Source organism: Cucumis melo, chromosome 2 (genome assembly GCF_025177605.1).
Source record: "Cucumis melo cultivar AY chromosome 2, USDA_Cmelo_AY_1.0, whole genome shotgun sequence".
NCBI lineage: Eukaryota > Viridiplantae > Streptophyta > Magnoliopsida > Cucurbitales > Cucurbitaceae > Cucumis > Cucumis melo.
Window position 1 is genome coordinate 25,610,156 of NC_066858.1, and position 15,709 is coordinate 25,625,864.

Consider the following 15,709-nt stretch of genomic DNA (forward strand, 5'->3'; position numbering starts at 1 on the left):
GTTTCAAACAAAACATGAGTAAGACTGTTGATCTCAAATGAGGATATAACTTTTACACTTACATTATTCCTCTCGAGTAACTTTGTGCATGAGTTCAACTATGTAATTGAAAGAGTTGTCAAACTGTTAACTCAAAGTAACAGGTCCTCTCAAATTGTATCTTAATTAGTTAGGTCGTATCAATAATCAACTTGGTCTTATATATGTACACTATTTACCCCGCTGTTCATGATTGAGCCAATAAACTCGTTTATCATCGATCCATAACAAAAGTTAAATCTCACAATTTTTAAGTCTATTTGTTATTACAACACATTGTCACGAGAGAAAAAGACGAAAATGATACTCAAACTATATAGAAATGAAATTGAAACAACATCAAAAGCCATAGAGACAGAAGTATGAAATTGAACAAAAAAGAAAGAGAGGAAAAAAAGAGACATAATATGAAGAATGTGTGGGCATAAAGAAGGTAAGATGGATGTTTCCATGACACTGCCGGTGACAGAATCGGTTCCCCTTTCAATAAACAAGTGAACAAGAACGATAGAGCTCTCACTTTCTCTCACTCCAAAGTCTTCCCCACACCCCCTTCCCTTCTTCTCTGCAGATAAATTTCACATACTTTTCGCTGAAGGAACCTCCTTCTTCCATCGCTCAACGGAATGTGTAAATTTCCCTTTTCTTTTTTCTAAAATCCTTCAATCTTCATCTTCTTTCTCTCAATCCCAATCTCAATCTTACTCACTGAAGCTTCATGGGGGGCGTTACTTCTTCCATGGCTGCTAAATTCGCCTTCTTCCCTCCTAATCCACCCTCTTACAAGATTCTTAAAGACCAACCCACTGGTCTTCTTCTCTTGGACCCTTTTCCCCACCGTGAAAATGTCGATGTCTGGAAGCTTCCCACGCGTAAAGGCAATGAGATCGTTGCTGTTTACATCCGTTACCCTATGGCTACCTCCACGCTTCTTTATTCTCATGGAAATGCTGCTGACGTTGGTCAGATGTATGAGCTCTTCATTGAGCTTAGCATCCATTTGCGCGTTAATCTTCTTGGGTATGTTCGTTTTCTTCTTCAAATTCCTGCATTTTGAGGGCATGGGAAAGCTCGAGGAGTTTGTGTGGGTGTGTGTTTTCCTCTACTTTGTGTTTTTGGCGAATTAGTGGCGAATTGATCTTGCCCATTTGTTGAATCTTTGGATTTATGCATCTGGTTGTTGAGGATTGGGATTTTTAGCTGCTTGCTGGAAATTATATGTTTATACTTAGGTGGAAGGTTATGATGTTTGGTTGCTTTTAGTTTTTGTTGCTGGATTCAGTATTTGGGTATTTGAAGTAGAATTGGTTGAGATCAATTGTTAAAGTGGTGATCTGTAGTAGATCTAAATTTTGGAAGATGATTCTGTTGTGTTGTTGGTAATTTTGAATAGTCACTCTGCTGGGGTTTATTCACTTTCGTTCTTCCTTAGCTGCCCACTCATAGTATTCTTGTTTTGCATACTGCCACAACATGGGGAATACGAAACCTCGTCTTCCACGACTGTACAAATATTCGAAAGATTAAAAAATCATGTTCCCAATCTTCCTGACAAAATGAGAAATGGAAAATATGAACCACAAACCTTCACAGTTTAGAGCACTGTTGTGGGCTTAAGACTAAAGTTAGATTGAGTGTGGTACCTGAGTCATTTTGAATTTAATTAAACCATCCCCAACTACTTTCTTCCCTTTGCTGTTTGTTGAGTATTTTTAGGTAGACATAAGAGATAAGGCAAACGATTTGTCTCCCCAGCAACATTATACTTAGCTTAATGGTACAATCTAGATCAACTCTTGTTGTGGCTTTGTAATGTTGTAACATTTTCTTAGTTTTTATAAATCGGTATTGTACATACCTCGTTCTTTGGCCTCACCCTTGATCAAAATCTGCCCTTTTTATCCTTCAACATGGAGTAGTTTTGGCACATGTGATGTTAGCAGAAGTCCTAAAATGGTAATAGATGTGTGATTATTCGTTCAAACTGCAAAAATTAAACCAAACTTCATATTAATGTATGCAGGTACGATTACTCTGGATACGGGCAGTCCACTGGAAAGGTAAATCCAACAGATCCTTTCCATGTTTCAAATTTTGGTGGAAGTTAATCTTCTGTCATTCATAACATTGTTTGTGTTTATAAACTTTTTTGTAGCCAAGTGAGCACAATACTTATGCAGATATTGAAGCTGCATACAAGTGTCTTGAGGAGAAGTATGGTGCTAAGCAAGAGGAAATAATCCTTTATGGTCAATCTGTTGGAAGTGGCCCAACTTTGGACCTTGCTGCACGTTTGCCCCGACTACGAGCAGTTGTCCTGCATAGTCCTATATTATCAGGATTGAGAGTCATGTATCCAGTGAAACGCACATACTGGTTTGACATCTATAAGGTCCTAAATTGTTTGTCAATAACACGATTATCTTACCTTATTTTATCTAATATTATGGAGTATGATGTTTTTTCCTTCGATTATCTGCAGAACATTGATAAAATACCATATGTTAAGTGCCCCGTGTTGGTGATTCATGTAAGTTTGTAGATCTTAAAGATCTTATGTTATCAATCAAGTCAGGAGATTGTGTTTTATGCTTCACTCATTTTTCCTATTCTGAATCCGCATTCCTTTGATGATTTCCTTTTTAGGGAACCTCCGACGACGTTGTTGATTTCTCTCATGGCAAACAGCTTTGGGAGTTGTGTCAAGAGAAATATGAACCCTTGTGGCTGAAAGGAGGAAACCATTGTGATCTTGAACTCTTCCCAGAGTACATCAGGCATCTCAAGAAATTCGTATCCACCGTCGAGAGATCACCTTCACGAAGGAATGGTTCAAGGAAAAGCACAGACCGAATGGAGCAATCAAGAAGGAGCACAGATTGTTTCGAGGCCCCACGAAGGAGCACAGACAGGCGAGAAAAGCCTAGGAAAAGCGTTGATAGACTAGACAAATCGAGACCGCAAGGATACAAGTTCAACAACATCGAGAAGCTAGAGAAACTAAAAATCTCAATTGACCAAGTAGAGAGATCAAGAAGAAGTGTGGAATTCTATGAGAAACCAAGAAGAAGCATCGACCAACAGTTTGAAAAAGCTCGAAAGAGTGTCGATTGGTTGGATAGAATTCGTGCCGGGTAGATATAGAGATTGGATTGGTGAAGGAAGAGTAGTTCCCTGATTAAAAAAAAAAAAAAAAGGCAAGGGGTTGGGTGGTGGTATACAGAGAAGAAAATGTTGGGGAAGCTACTTCTAATTATTGATTTCTAGAAAAACGGGGTGTTGGTTTAGGAAAATCCACACTTGGGTTGTGACATGTTTATAGTTTGATACATGGGGAATTCATTACCTTCTACCTTGATTGTTAATAGAACAAAAATCATTGTTGTTAAATCTTCCTCAAAAGTCTACCCTCTCTGTCATCTCTCCTCATGGACTCTTTGAGCTTAAATGATTTCCATTTAATTTCTTATGTGTATTATTTCTTTCTTCTCTTTTCATGAACACAAACAATATTTCATTAATTGGAAAATTTTCATGTGATTTTCATCTTTTATGAATTGAATATATACCACTTCAGTTTCTTTTCTGATTTATGAGCCCATTTGTTCTCACTGTAAAACACTTCGAACTCGTGAGAAGGTAATTGTTTTACATGAAAAAGGAAAAAAAAAAAAAAAAACCAAAGATAGTGTTTAAACAGTAGAAATTCCAACTCATTTTTGTGTTCAGAATGACTTGAAATTTGGCTTAAAATGAGATGCAAGTTTTTCTCTCTTTTTATTTGACCATTTAGTTATATCAAAGGTGAAATTGCTAAAGTAGTCTGTTTTGTACATGGATTTCAATCTCGGTTTCACTCTAATTTTCTTTTCCACCCACAAATCCGTACCCTCAATCTCGATTCAACGTGAGTTTTCAACCAAAAACCATTGCTCTAGCTAGTGAAAGTTCAATCGACCCAACATGCTCATGTTTTAATAAAGACTCCAAACGTTCGACTCTTAAATCTTTTTCAGCTTTTCCAATCACTTCTCAAATCCTTTTGAACAACTCTCCATCCTCTCCCGGCAACAAAAAATTTGAAAAATAAAGTTAAAAAAAATGGAGAAAATTAAGGAGAGCAAAAGGGGAAAAAACAAAGATTTTCTTTTCTTTTCTTTTTTTTTTTTTAAAGAAAAAAGGCAAAATATTCAAAGTTTAAAAAAATGGGCAAAAAACCATTCCTAAATTTTATTTATTTATTTTGATGGAATTTAGTTTTGAATAATTCAATCAACAGAAAAAAGTGATTTATTTAGTTATTTATTTGGGTGTTGTGAATAAATAATAAAAATTAGGGTAGAGGGATGATGATTGCTTTATCTACAATTCAAGCGAACAATAACAAAATGATTTGGTTTCATTTGTTTATGTAGAAATTTCTTGAATCAATCATAAGAAGTTTTCTCCTTTTGCAGTGGGCGATCGATTATGATCATGTCCCCAAACGAGATAGCAAACGAAGCGATTAAGCACGCTCTCAGAGCCCTCCGGCAACGCCATCTCCTTGAAGAAGGTGCGCATGCTCCTGCTTTTCTCGCTCTCTCTCGCCCCATCATAACCCAGGTCTCTTCTTCTCTCTCTCATTTTTCTCTTTGATTTCTTCAATTTTCCATTCACTTTTGATCATTCACTATTACCCATTTTCTAAAATTTTTTCCCCATCATTTGATTCCATAAAAATCTCGTTATGTTGGATTAATTATCTCGGTTTCAGTTTAAAGTTGTTATTGGGGTATTTGTGTTATATTCCTTTTTAGAGTTCGGAATGGAAGGAGAAAGCGGAGAAGTTGGAATTGGAGCTTCAGCAGTGTTACAAGGCTCAATCACGATTATCTGAGCAACTTGTGGTTGAAGTTGCTGAGGTTCGAACTTCTAAATCTTTGATTGCGGAGAAAGAGGCTGTGATTGATAATTTGGAGCAGGAATTAAGTCGAACCAGGTTTGCCCTATTTTTCATTCGTAATTCTTGGGCATTTTGGAGTTGGGAATTGATTGATGAATCTAGTTCGATATGTTGTATGAATGTTTGGAAGTTCTTACGTGATTCAGGGATGAATGCTCTCAGTTGAAGGCAGACTTAGAGATTAAAATTAAAGCTCTGGAACTGGCTTTATGTGAGAATCAAGAAATTAAAACACAGCTTGAAGCAATGACAGTTAAAGCTAAGAATGCAGAGGCTGAAAATAAAATGTTGGTTGACCGGTGGATGCTTCAAAAGATGCAGGACGCAGAACGTCTCAATGAGGTCTTTGTACTTTTGTTTTGTTTTTATTCATCTTTTTTCTAAGTCTTTGGGTTGAAAAATATAGAATCGAGTTATTGTTCAAATAGATAGCACAATCTCTTTTTTTTCCACACGCTGCTGGGACTTAGGAGTGAGCTCTAGTATGGTAACCTGCTCTAGTTTGAATTTTGAATCACGAACTGGCTTATAAAATACTTTAACATAAAATTTTAGTTCACATGTCCATCATGTAATAATGTAGACAATTTCTTGTGCTTTCTTTTTTTGTTTGTTTGTTGGATTTTATGATGATCATATGTTTATGAACTTAAGTGTAAGTGTTTCAGAAGGGTCAAATGGAAAAGTCCTATTTGATGCTCTTAATACTTGAATTCCTCAGTTGATAACGTGTAGCACATTGATTTTATGGGCTTCTGGAATTTTGTGAAGTTAATTCCATGATGTTCTTGTTGATCCATTGGTTAATATGCCACTTTGAATGCTGAAGGTGGAAATTTTCTATCTTTAGTTCAGTTTAGAGAGCAGGAATTGGTTCATGAATTATTGTCTTTTGAAATGAAGTAAATTCACCTCCCCACCCCCACATGAAACCCAAATGTGAATGGAAATGTCTCTTTTGTTATTTATCAGGCAAATGCACTCTATGAGGATATGATTGACCGACTCAAGGCTAGTGGTTTAGAGAAACTTGCTCAGCAACAGGTTGATGGCGTGGTTCGCCAAAGCGAAGAGGGTGCTGAATTCTTTGTGGAATCCACTGTACCTTCAGTGTGCAAGCATAGGATCCGTGGCCATGAAGGCGGCTGTGGTACTATATTGTTCGAAAATAACTCAGGAAAGTTGATCAGTGGGGGGCAGGACCGTACAGTCAAATTGTGGGATACAAATACTGGATCATTAAGTTCCACTCTACATGGGTGCCTTGGTTCTGTTCTTGATCTTGCCATTACTCATGATAATAGATCTGTTATTGCAGCAAGCAGTTCAAACAACTTATATGCGTGGGACATCAGTTCTGGAAGGGTGCGCCATACGTTGACTGGTCACTCAGACAAAGTATGTGCTGTAGATGTAAGCAAAGTTTCTAGCCGCTATGTCGTGAGTGCTGCATATGATCGCACCATTAAAATTTGGGACCTACAGAAGGGTTACTGCACCAAGACCTTCATTTTTGCCAGCAATTGTAATGCAGTTCGCTTCAGCATGGATGGACAGACCATTTGTTCTGGCCATGTGGATGGAAATCTTCGGTTGTGGGATATTCAAACAGGAAAATTGATTAGCGAAGTTGCTGGACACTCCCTTGCTGTTACATCTCTTTCTTTGTCACGTAATGGCAATACAATATTGACTAGTGGGAGAGATAACTTGCATAATTTATTTGATATCCGATCTTTGGAAGTCTGTGGGACATTAAGGGCATCTGGGAATAGAGTAGCTTCCAATTGGAGCCGTTCTTGCATCAGTCCAGATGACAACTATGTTGCAGCTGGTTCTGCAGATGGGTCAGTTCATGTGTGGTCAATATCAAAACACGATATCGTTAGCACTCTGAAAGAGAGCACTGCATCTGTTCTATGTTGTTCATGGAGTGGGCTTGGAAAACCGCTTGCGTCTGCAGACAGAAATGGTATAATATTTACATGGAACTGAAGTAGGGTGGTGGTACGCACACACAGTTTCTCACATGGTTTCCACTTGATGTACAGTAGATAGAGTTAAGTGTGTTACAAAGTTAGTTCATCATTTTATTCATCTGATCGTATAGCAATTCTTCTGCTTCCATTGTTTTACCAAACATTATGATTCTATTCAATCAATGAGAATTCGGCTTATTTCATTTTGGTGTCTAGCATGCTTTTGGTTGTCATTATTGTTTTCTGCAGCATGATACTACTAACTGTCTCCTTAAGATATTGACTTGCTTTTTTTTAGCATTGTTTTAAAGAGAAATGGAAAGAGGAGTAAAAAACACATGTGATGATAGCATAAAGAAGCCTCGAACTTTTATTATATGTGCAACTTCTTTGTGATACAATAGGCAAGCCCCACTCTCAACCAAAGCCAGAAGCAACAAAAGCAGAGGATTAACAAAGACACACAATGTAGTTATTCTTGGTTGGTTTGGCCTTAACCATAGCATCTAATGGGATCAGTGCAACCCTTTTCAGCAGATTGTTTGTGGCCTTTCCCTCCTCCTTTCTCCAAATACTGCTGATGGTACTCTTCTGCCCTATAGAATCTCTTGGCTGGAAGAATCTCTGTTACAACTTCTTTGTCTTTGAACTCCAACTTCTTGGCTTCTTTGGATTCATGAGCTAAACGAGCTTGTGTCTCGTTGAAGTAGTATATCCCCGATCTATATTGAGCCCCTTTATCATTCCCCTTTGTCATACCATAACACAAACAGAACAGAAACCTTGAGTTTATAGAAATCTTATAAAAAACAAATGTTTGTAGAAACTAGAAAGTGGATGTTTTGCATACTTGGCGATTAAGGGAGGTGGGATCAATGCGAGACCAAAAGAGAGAGAGGAGGTTGTTGTAAGGGCAGAGTTTCGGGTCGAATGCAACCCGAACAACCTCCACATGATTGGTAATTCCAGAGCAGACTTGTTTATAAGTTGGATCTGGAGTATGGCCTTGAGAATAACCAACCTCCGTTTTGACCACACCTACAACTCGCTGGAAGGCAAGCTCTGCACCCCAAAAACAGCCGGTGCCGAACTCTGCAAATTCGTAGGCTGGATTTTCAGGTACGTCGATATCGTAGTCTAATGCTGGGTTGTGCCCACCGGACTCTAAACCAGAAGCCATTCCTCTCTGCTTCTGATTAGTTTGTTTCTTTGATTTTAGGAAAGAGAATTTTTCACAGTATATATATAACTTTTGAGACAATCAAATGATATATAAAAATTAGTCAACTTTGTATATATTTGTTTTGTGTAAACCACGTGAGACGCAATTTTGACACTTACATGACCCAATTCAATGAATCTTGACTTCCTCATCCTTTCCTTGCTATTTCCTTTGATGCCCTTATCAACCAAAATAATCCTTTAATAATATTAGGAACAATTTACACCTATTTGCTAATGCCTTGGTGTGAACCAATGAGTCTTTTTGTTTTTTGTATGAATATTCTCCTTTCAACGTGAGAGAAAAGGCTATGCCCTTGTTGGTGAGAGGTGTCACTTTTTGGAGTAATTAAGACTCTTTGCAGCTCTCCATCATTCTTCATCTTCTTCAAGGATAGGCATTTTCTGTTTGCTTCTTTCCATTTGTCTCATTAGTTCATTTTTCTCTTAGATCTTTGTTACAAAGAGTCGTAAAGGATTGAGTTGCAGCCGATTTGGAATAGTGTTCCATGGTCCCTTCCCCTTTATTTTTCTTCAAATTCAACTCAATAATTTTACATTTTCTTTGATATTCAACCTTAATCCTCCTACAATCCCTAAAATTCTCATAACTTTTCTTGCTCCTTGTCGGCAATTATGATAGATTATAAAGAGTTTGCTCATAATCGGGAAGGAGATTTTTTCGTTCCCACTAAGCCGACGTTCCAGCCTTCGGTTTTAAACTACTAGGTGAACTTTCTTTACCTCGGGAGTATTAAGTGAACTTTCTTTACTTCGGGAGTATTTAAAAAAATCTCATCAATATTACGTTTACCACCACCGAAGCTTGGAAGATTAATTTCATCTTTTATTCTGGTTCTCCATCTTTTATTCTGGTTCTCTCCTTCTTTCATCAAACTGAGTTGAAATCTTCTGTTCTGGTTAAAAAATGGTCTCTCATCGTTCTTGATTTCTTCTTTTCTTGGAAAAGAATTTTGATAGTCTTGAAATGGTCTCCTTCGTTCCTGGACATCATATTATAATTTATTTCATCAGCCTACGAATTCCAGCACCATTTATTTCAGTTTACGAATTCCAGCACTAGTATGCCACGCTGCCCCAATCATGAACACGATCTTGTTGACGAAAATCTTGAGGAGGTGCCAATGCCTCTTGCAAGACTTCTTGAAGTGTATTTTCACTTCTTTCCTCTAGTTCTTGGAGAGAGGACGGGTTAGGACAGTAGTAGATTCCAATGGGTGTAAACAAAGAGTCTTAGAAAAAATAGGTGGTTAAACTATCAGCTATTAACAAATCTATAACTGAAAGCAATAAATCAATAGATTTATTTGATTTACATCATGTCTATTCATTCCTCCTCTAATGGAAATAATAATGTTCAAATAAATAAAGAACAATATTTTGTTCATCTTGTGTATTTCCATTATTCTATTTTTCAATTAAAATTCCTCACAACCATTTTAATTATAGTATGGGTAATAGTACAATGATGAAATACAAATAAATTCATTGAATTTAAAATATTAATTACATCTTAAGATGGAGAGATCAAGCCTTAAGTTTATATAAGCTATGCTTGTGTTCGCATAATAAAACATAATTGAAGTTTAGTAAGTCTATATTAATTTTAAATAAGAATGGTTTAACCTTTCTTTTAAAGAAATAATTACAAATATAGCAATTAGATCCAAAATATTAGCATATATAGCAACATTTAAAAAGTTACAAATATATCAAAATCTATCTATCATTAATAGATCGAGTTATAAATATTGGTTTATCACCGATAAACCATAAAAATTTATACTTGCTAATATCTATTAACAGTAGACTTTTATAACTAATAGACTCCATAAGGTAATAGATTAATATTTGTAATATAATCTAAAATGTTGCTATATATTTAACTATTTTTAAATATAATTACCATATTTGTAGATCTGAACTAAGATCATGGGCTGGTTGACGGTTAAAAACACGGCCCATCACAGTCCTTATCCTTATCAAGTCCTTCACTTGATTGGACACGGCCCATCACAGTCCCTATCCTTGTCAAGTCCATCACTTGATTGGACCTTTGCTGACGTGTCCAAACTTGACTTCAATGGGTTTCGGGTCTTCGTCCAACATGGGGAATACTTTTATATTTTTTTTCAAAAACAAAATGAATTAAAAAAAAAATAACTATTATTAGCCTATGTTAGCTTAATGTCTTTGAGGCTATATTATTTTTGTAGTTCCTTAAATTAAGCTAAAAAAAAAAAAACTAAATGATGTTATCATTGTTTCGGTAACATAGTTCAATCAAAACATCAGAAATTCAAATCTTTCATTCCCTGAATGATATGATTAGTTTGCATTTGGTATTGTCTATGTTGATTGGATTCAGTTGGAAGAACTATGCTAGATGTTGGGCAATATGTAGACAGTTGACTGAATCCACTATTTATCAAAGGTAAAATAAAATTAAACATTGAGATAAAAATTGACATTGCAATAAGTTTTTATTAATTCTTCCACAATGTGATTGGAAAGACAACTCAAAGCATTTCCTTTAATTCTGATTGGTGTATTAGATAATGCATTCTTGTTCAAGCCGGCAATAGGAATCCTTAACATCATATGTTCCTTCATAAGCCTCCATTTGCCTTCCTCTCAACACTGTTTTATTATTTTTTTGGGAAAGATATTTGACTTTGAAAAGTGTTGAATCAAACGTCAATATGATGTCAAAATGATTGGCGTGAAACTCTAATTCGATAATCAAATTGATTAAAAACAATACTTCATTGTATTAGTTTTTGTTGGCTTGAAGTTTTGGGATTTAACGTTATTTAGTTTTCGGCAGATGAAATTTAATGAGCACATGAGTATGTATATAGCCTACTCTAAAGGTGAGCATGGTATGCCAAAAAATCGAAACCGACCAAATCAAAGTTAGTCAATCGGAGAAAGTGACAGTGTCAGTTGATTCAAGTTTTGTTGTAAGAAAAGCTAACTAAATGTCAATCGATTTGGATTGGAAGGGCAAAACCCAACCGACCGAACTCCTTTTCTTTCTGTTTTCTTTTTTAATGTTTATTCAAATATATATAAGTAATTTTTTATTTTTAGGGTGAAATGAATTTACAATTATTTTTTATTTATTTACTTCCTTAAAAATTTAAATTTAAATTTATTAATCTGGTTAAATTCATTTGATATGTTTAGGAAACCTATCACATATTATTTATTTACTACCAAAATTTAATGGGAATGATTTCATTTTGGTAGTATATTTACAATTACAGTCTAATTTTTAGGATTTCATTAATTAAGTAGCAAAAATTGGAGGAGAAAAGAAAGAAAGAAGATTTAAGGGCATAAAATATAACAATTTTATTGGTGATGATGTTGACGTATTTCAATTATTATTGTCAAACAAGGAGTACCTATTTGAAAATATAATCACAATTATATATATCTTTGTTTTTGTTTTTGAGTATATGCCAAAGATTCTCAATAAATAATATAAAAATAATAACAGGGAAATCATTGTAAATAATAAAATAGTTTAATAAAATTTTAGATTCAATCAATGATCGATTTATATCAATGTCTACCAAACATTTCTAATATCAATCATCGGTGTCTATTAAGATAAATATGAAATTTTGTTATATTTTATAAATATTTAAAAATGTCTTGTGACAATGATACGGTAGTGTACGGCGAAAATATCTTCCTAAAAATATGTATGCAAGTTAAATAATAATAATAATAATATATATGTATATATAGAAAAAAAAACTAGCAACCATGAGTAGGAGTGACATTATCGAAGAGTTAAAAGGATTAGGCAATTACCCAAAAACGCCAACAAGATGTATAAAAGCAAACTGAAAATGACATATTAACACCCACATGGTATATTCTTCCTTAGTTACTGTACTAACAAACCAACCAAAACCAACCAACAATTTGAACTTCCCCAACACTTGGAGCTTCTTAGTTTCTACCTTGTCCCAAAAATTCCTCCCAATTTCTTGTGTTAATTCTCCTACAACTTGGCTTCCTTGTTATAACTTATAATAATAATAAATAAATAAATAAAAACTTAATAAAGTGTACCAAAACTTAGGAACTTTCACCCAACAATGCTATAACAATCACCTTCCTTCAGTGTTTTACAATTTCCCTTCAGTTCCATCAGGAGTGACAGAGACACCAACACAACAATGGCTCTTGATGGCGACGGGGGCAGCTTCTTCTCCACAGACTTCACCTCCATCACGAAGGAGGATGAGGATAGCGGAGCTGCCCACTGGCTCTCCTTGTTGGATGACACTACTGCAGCAAGCAGATGGGTCATTTCATTCTCCGACGAATTCAGACGTAAAAGACCCAAAATTGAAACTGAATCAACCCCAACTGAAGATGGTAGTGGAAACAGTAGCAACAATAGCAGGAGTCTCAGCCGCAGCGACAGTTGTGATAGCTTGAGTACTGGCTTCCGTGCCCATATATGGACTTACAATCAGCGTTATTTGGCAGCGGAAGCCGTGGAGGAAGCTGCTGCTGCCATCATTAATGCAGAGGAGAGTGCGGCAGAGGAGGATGCTAGTGCTGATGGGATGAGGCTTTTACAGCTTCTTGTTGCCTGTGCTGAGGCTGTGGCTTGTCGCGATAGGTCTCATGCTTCAATTCTTCTATCCGAGCTTCGAGCCAACGCTTTGGTATTTGGCTCTTCCTTCCAAAGAGTGGCTTCTTGTTTTGTCCAAGGACTGGCCGACCGCCTTGCTTTGGTTCAGCCACTTGGCTATGTTGGCTTTGGTTTGCCCATCATGAGCAGAGTGGATCACTCGTCTGACAGGAAGAAAAAGGATGAGGCTCTAAATCTTGCTTATGAGATTTACCCACATATCCAATTTGGGCATTTTGTGGCCAATTCATCAATATTGGAAGTCTTTGAGGGAGAGAATTCTGTCCATGTGTTGGATTTGGGAATGGCGTTTGGTTTGCCATATGGCCATCAATGGCACAGCCTCATTGAGAGCCTTGCTGAGTCTTCGAACCGGCGACTGCTCCGAGTCACTGGCATTGGCCTCTCTGTAAATAGATACAGAGTGATGGGGGAGAAGTTGAAAGCTCACGCAGAAGGGGTTGGGGTTCAAGTGGAGGTTTTAGCTGTAGAGGGAAATTTAGAAAATCTTCGACCTCAAGACATAAAACTTCACGATGGTGAAGCTTTGGTCATCACCAGCATTTTTCAGATGCATTGTGTGGTCAAAGAAAGCAGAGGAGCTCTAACCTCTGTACTTCGCATGATTTATGACCTTTCCCCCAAGGCTTTGGTTCTAGTGGAGCAAGATTCAAATCACAATGGACCCTTTTTCTTAGGGAGATTCATGGAAGCTCTTCACTATTATTCTGCCATATTTGATTCCTTGGATGCCATGTTGCCGAAATATGACACCAGAAGAGCAAAGATTGAGCAGTTCTATTTTGCTGAGGAGATAAAGAACATAGTGAGCTGCGAGGGGATGGCGAGGGTTGAGAGGCATGAGAGAGTGGATCAATGGCGGAGGAGGATGAGCAGAGCAGGTTTTCAAGCTTCGCCCATTAAAGTAATGGCTCAGGCAAAGCAGTGGATTGGGAAGTTTAAGGCTAATGAAGGTTACACTATTGTGGAAGAAAAGGGGTGTTTGGTTCTTGGTTGGAAGTCCAAGCCCATTGTTGCATCCTCCTGCTGGAAGTGCTAAAAAACCTACGCTAAGGCTGTTGTCCAATTAGTTCCCAAAGAGGAAATTAATGAAAGAAAAAAAAAAGTTCGTTGGATGGTTGTCTCTTTCTGTATTGTCCTTTCTCATTGCATTTGTCACCACCCATGTTTGTTTCATAAATAACCAAATTCGGGATTGAGTTTGATGAAAACATGGAGCTGTTTCTTTCTTTTATAAGTTTTTAAAATTCCAAGTGTTGAGTGTTTGGCATTGTTCTGTTCACCGAACAGATAGGAATAAAAAGGTTTGAAGTGTTTGTTGTTTGGTGTGCAAAAAATGGCTTGGGATTTGGATTTGGATTTCATTTCAGAAACAGGACAGAAAGAAGCCAAACGACATTAAAAGCTAATCCGAGCAAAAGGAAAGAAGCTCTTCGTCTTTTTCGAAGATGGCCATGTCTTCTTCCTTCAAGTTCACCCAAGCTTCAACACCATCACCATCAGACGAATCCATTAAAACGACTGAATTTCTAAAAGGCCTACTCGGACTACAAACCCAAGTGGGCTTTCCCCATCCAAAATCAGCTTCATAAACAGGAAATCTACACCAACTAGTAAAGCTCCAGAGATGTACCTCACCACTGGAGAGTTGTTTGTCCACTTGCTTCATCAATTCCAACAAGTGTTCTGAATCTTCTAGTTTCTTCACAAAACCGGAGTCGATTTCCTGTATAGCGGTTCTTACTTTAGCCACGAGAAGAGGTAAATCTTCATTGATCTCCACCGGGGATGTTGCTATTGTAAACCAAGAGACATTGCCAAACGAATTTTTCGGCAACGGCGGATCCATCCTTGCTCGCAAGTCCACCGGATATAGCGCTCCAAACACCTTTGCCTTCACCGGTCTTGTTCGAGCCAGTGCCATTAATCTTAGCCAAATAAAGGCCGAAACAGCCACCACACGCGACGGAGGTTTTGAAATGGAGCCACCAAAGGTACCAACAGCGAGAGACTTTAACACGTCTATGTCGGATTTGGCAAACACAAATCTCTTAGTCGAGATCTTCTCTTTTGAAGCCACGATTCCTCGCTTAAAACCAGGAATTTTTCTACATGGAAAGAGTTTTACAGCATCAAAATTAGGCTCCAAAATAGAGTTATTACAACCTCCTCTAGCCTCGGCGGCCCAGGCTTTAACGAATCCAGCAGCAGAAGCCCCATCGGCGAGCTTGTGCGAAAGACAAACAGCCACAGCTACACCACCGCAGATGAAGCGAGTCAACTGAACGGCGAGTAGAAACTTGGAATCAGCAGAATGGGAGGTAAAAACAAGTGGAAGCAAACGGTGCAAAATGCGGATTTCAGGATTCTTCAAGAGAACTGAAATCTCGCAATCAACTTTGGCTTCAGAAAACTCAACTCCAGAGTCATTGCAATCAACGTAGAATCGCTCAGGCATGGTTCCGGCCAAGGGATAGAAGCGAGTTAAGGTTCGAGAGAGAGAATCCCTAATCTGATGAACAATATTTTGAGAATTCGGAGGAAGATAGAAAAAAATGGCGGGCATGTAAGAGGGAGGCGCCATTTGATCGATCAAAGAAAGTTGAAAGTAATTTGGAGTCGAGGAAGAGGGTTTGATAATGTCCATTGCAATGATCTCCACACCGAAATCCTCCATGGAAACCAAATACAAAATGAAAACTGAAAATTTGAACTACAGAACCCTAAAAAGGATTTCCTTCTCTTCTGGTGTTGTAGGAGGAAGAGGACAATGTGAGTTTAGAGTTTAAATATATATGAACGTATAAATAATGCAACTTTATT

The 15,709-nt window shown here is 37.2% G+C and overlaps 5 protein-coding genes across 5 annotated transcripts; 3 read left to right on the forward strand and 2 right to left on the reverse strand.

Annotated features, from left to right (window-relative positions):
- The first annotated feature begins 494 nt into the window (after positions 1-494).
- Positions 495-3,592, forward strand: LOC103502354 (uncharacterized). The gene is made up of 5 exons (XM_008466264.3): positions 495-1,059; positions 2,063-2,099; positions 2,195-2,431; positions 2,522-2,569; positions 2,686-3,592. The coding sequence occupies exons 1-5, from the start codon at positions 758-760 to the stop codon at positions 3,175-3,177; spliced, it is 1,116 nt and encodes a 371-aa protein (XP_008464486.1). The 5' UTR covers positions 495-757; the 3' UTR covers positions 3,178-3,592.
- A 696-nt stretch (positions 3,593-4,288) lies between these two features.
- LOC103502353 (autophagy-related protein 16) lies at positions 4,289-7,166 on the forward strand. Its single transcript, XM_008466263.3, has 4 exons — positions 4,289-4,644; positions 4,839-5,020; positions 5,131-5,326; positions 5,957-7,166. The coding sequence occupies exons 1-4, from the start codon at positions 4,510-4,512 to the stop codon at positions 6,977-6,979; spliced, it is 1,536 nt and encodes a 511-aa protein (XP_008464485.1). The 5' UTR covers positions 4,289-4,509; the 3' UTR covers positions 6,980-7,166.
- Positions 7,167-7,307: 141 nt separating this feature from the next.
- Positions 7,308-8,214, reverse strand: LOC103502352 (peptide methionine sulfoxide reductase-like). The gene is made up of 2 exons (XM_008466262.3): positions 7,814-8,214; positions 7,308-7,711 (listed from the first exon to the last, which is right to left on the reverse strand). The coding sequence occupies exons 1-2, from the start codon at positions 8,141-8,143 to the stop codon at positions 7,457-7,459; spliced, it is 585 nt and encodes a 194-aa protein (XP_008464484.2). The 5' UTR covers positions 8,144-8,214; the 3' UTR covers positions 7,308-7,456.
- A 3,812-nt stretch (positions 8,215-12,026) lies between these two features.
- On the reverse strand, positions 12,027-15,563 carry LOC103502350 (vinorine synthase-like). The gene has a single exon (XM_051081153.1). It carries the CDS (start codon positions 15,561-15,563, stop codon positions 14,292-14,294), a length of 1,272 nt encoding a protein of 423 aa, XP_050937110.1. The 3' UTR covers positions 12,027-14,291.
- On the forward strand, positions 12,402-13,925 carry LOC103502349 (GRAS family protein RAD1-like). The gene has a single exon (XM_008466259.3). The coding sequence runs from the start codon at positions 12,402-12,404 to the stop codon at positions 13,923-13,925; it is 1,524 nt and encodes a 507-aa protein (XP_008464481.2).
- Positions 15,564-15,709: the final 146 nt, after the last annotated feature.

Coding starts and splice junctions, on each gene's coding strand:
- LOC103502354 (XM_008466264.3), top strand. CDS start 758: ATGGGGGGCGTTACTTCTTCCATGGCTGCTAAATTCGCCTTCTTCCCT. Junction 2,100..2,194: donor ACGGGCAGTCCACTGGAAAG/GTAAATCCAACA, acceptor ACTTTTTTGTAG/CCAAGTGAGCACAATACTTA. Junction 2,432..2,521: donor ACTGGTTTGACATCTATAAG/GTCCTAAATTGT, acceptor GATTATCTGCAG/AACATTGATAAAATACCATA.
- LOC103502349 (XM_008466259.3), top strand. CDS start 12,402: ATGGCTCTTGATGGCGACGGGGGCAGCTTCTTCTCCACAGACTTCACC.
- LOC103502353 (XM_008466263.3), top strand. CDS start 4,510: ATGATCATGTCCCCAAACGAGATAGCAAACGAAGCGATTAAGCACGCT. Junction 4,645..4,838: donor CTCGCCCCATCATAACCCAG/GTCTCTTCTTCT, acceptor ATTCCTTTTTAG/AGTTCGGAATGGAAGGAGAA. Junction 5,327..5,956: donor ACGCAGAACGTCTCAATGAG/GTCTTTGTACTT, acceptor GTTATTTATCAG/GCAAATGCACTCTATGAGGA.
- LOC103502350 (XM_051081153.1), bottom strand. CDS start 15,563: ATGGAGGATTTCGGTGTGGAGATCATTGCAATGGACATTATCAAACCC.
- LOC103502352 (XM_008466262.3), bottom strand. CDS start 8,143: ATGGCTTCTGGTTTAGAGTCCGGTGGGCACAACCCAGCATTAGACTAC. Junction 7,712..7,813: donor CCACCTCCCTTAATCGCCAA/GTATGCAAAACA, acceptor GGTATGACAAAG/GGGAATGATAAAGGGGCTCA.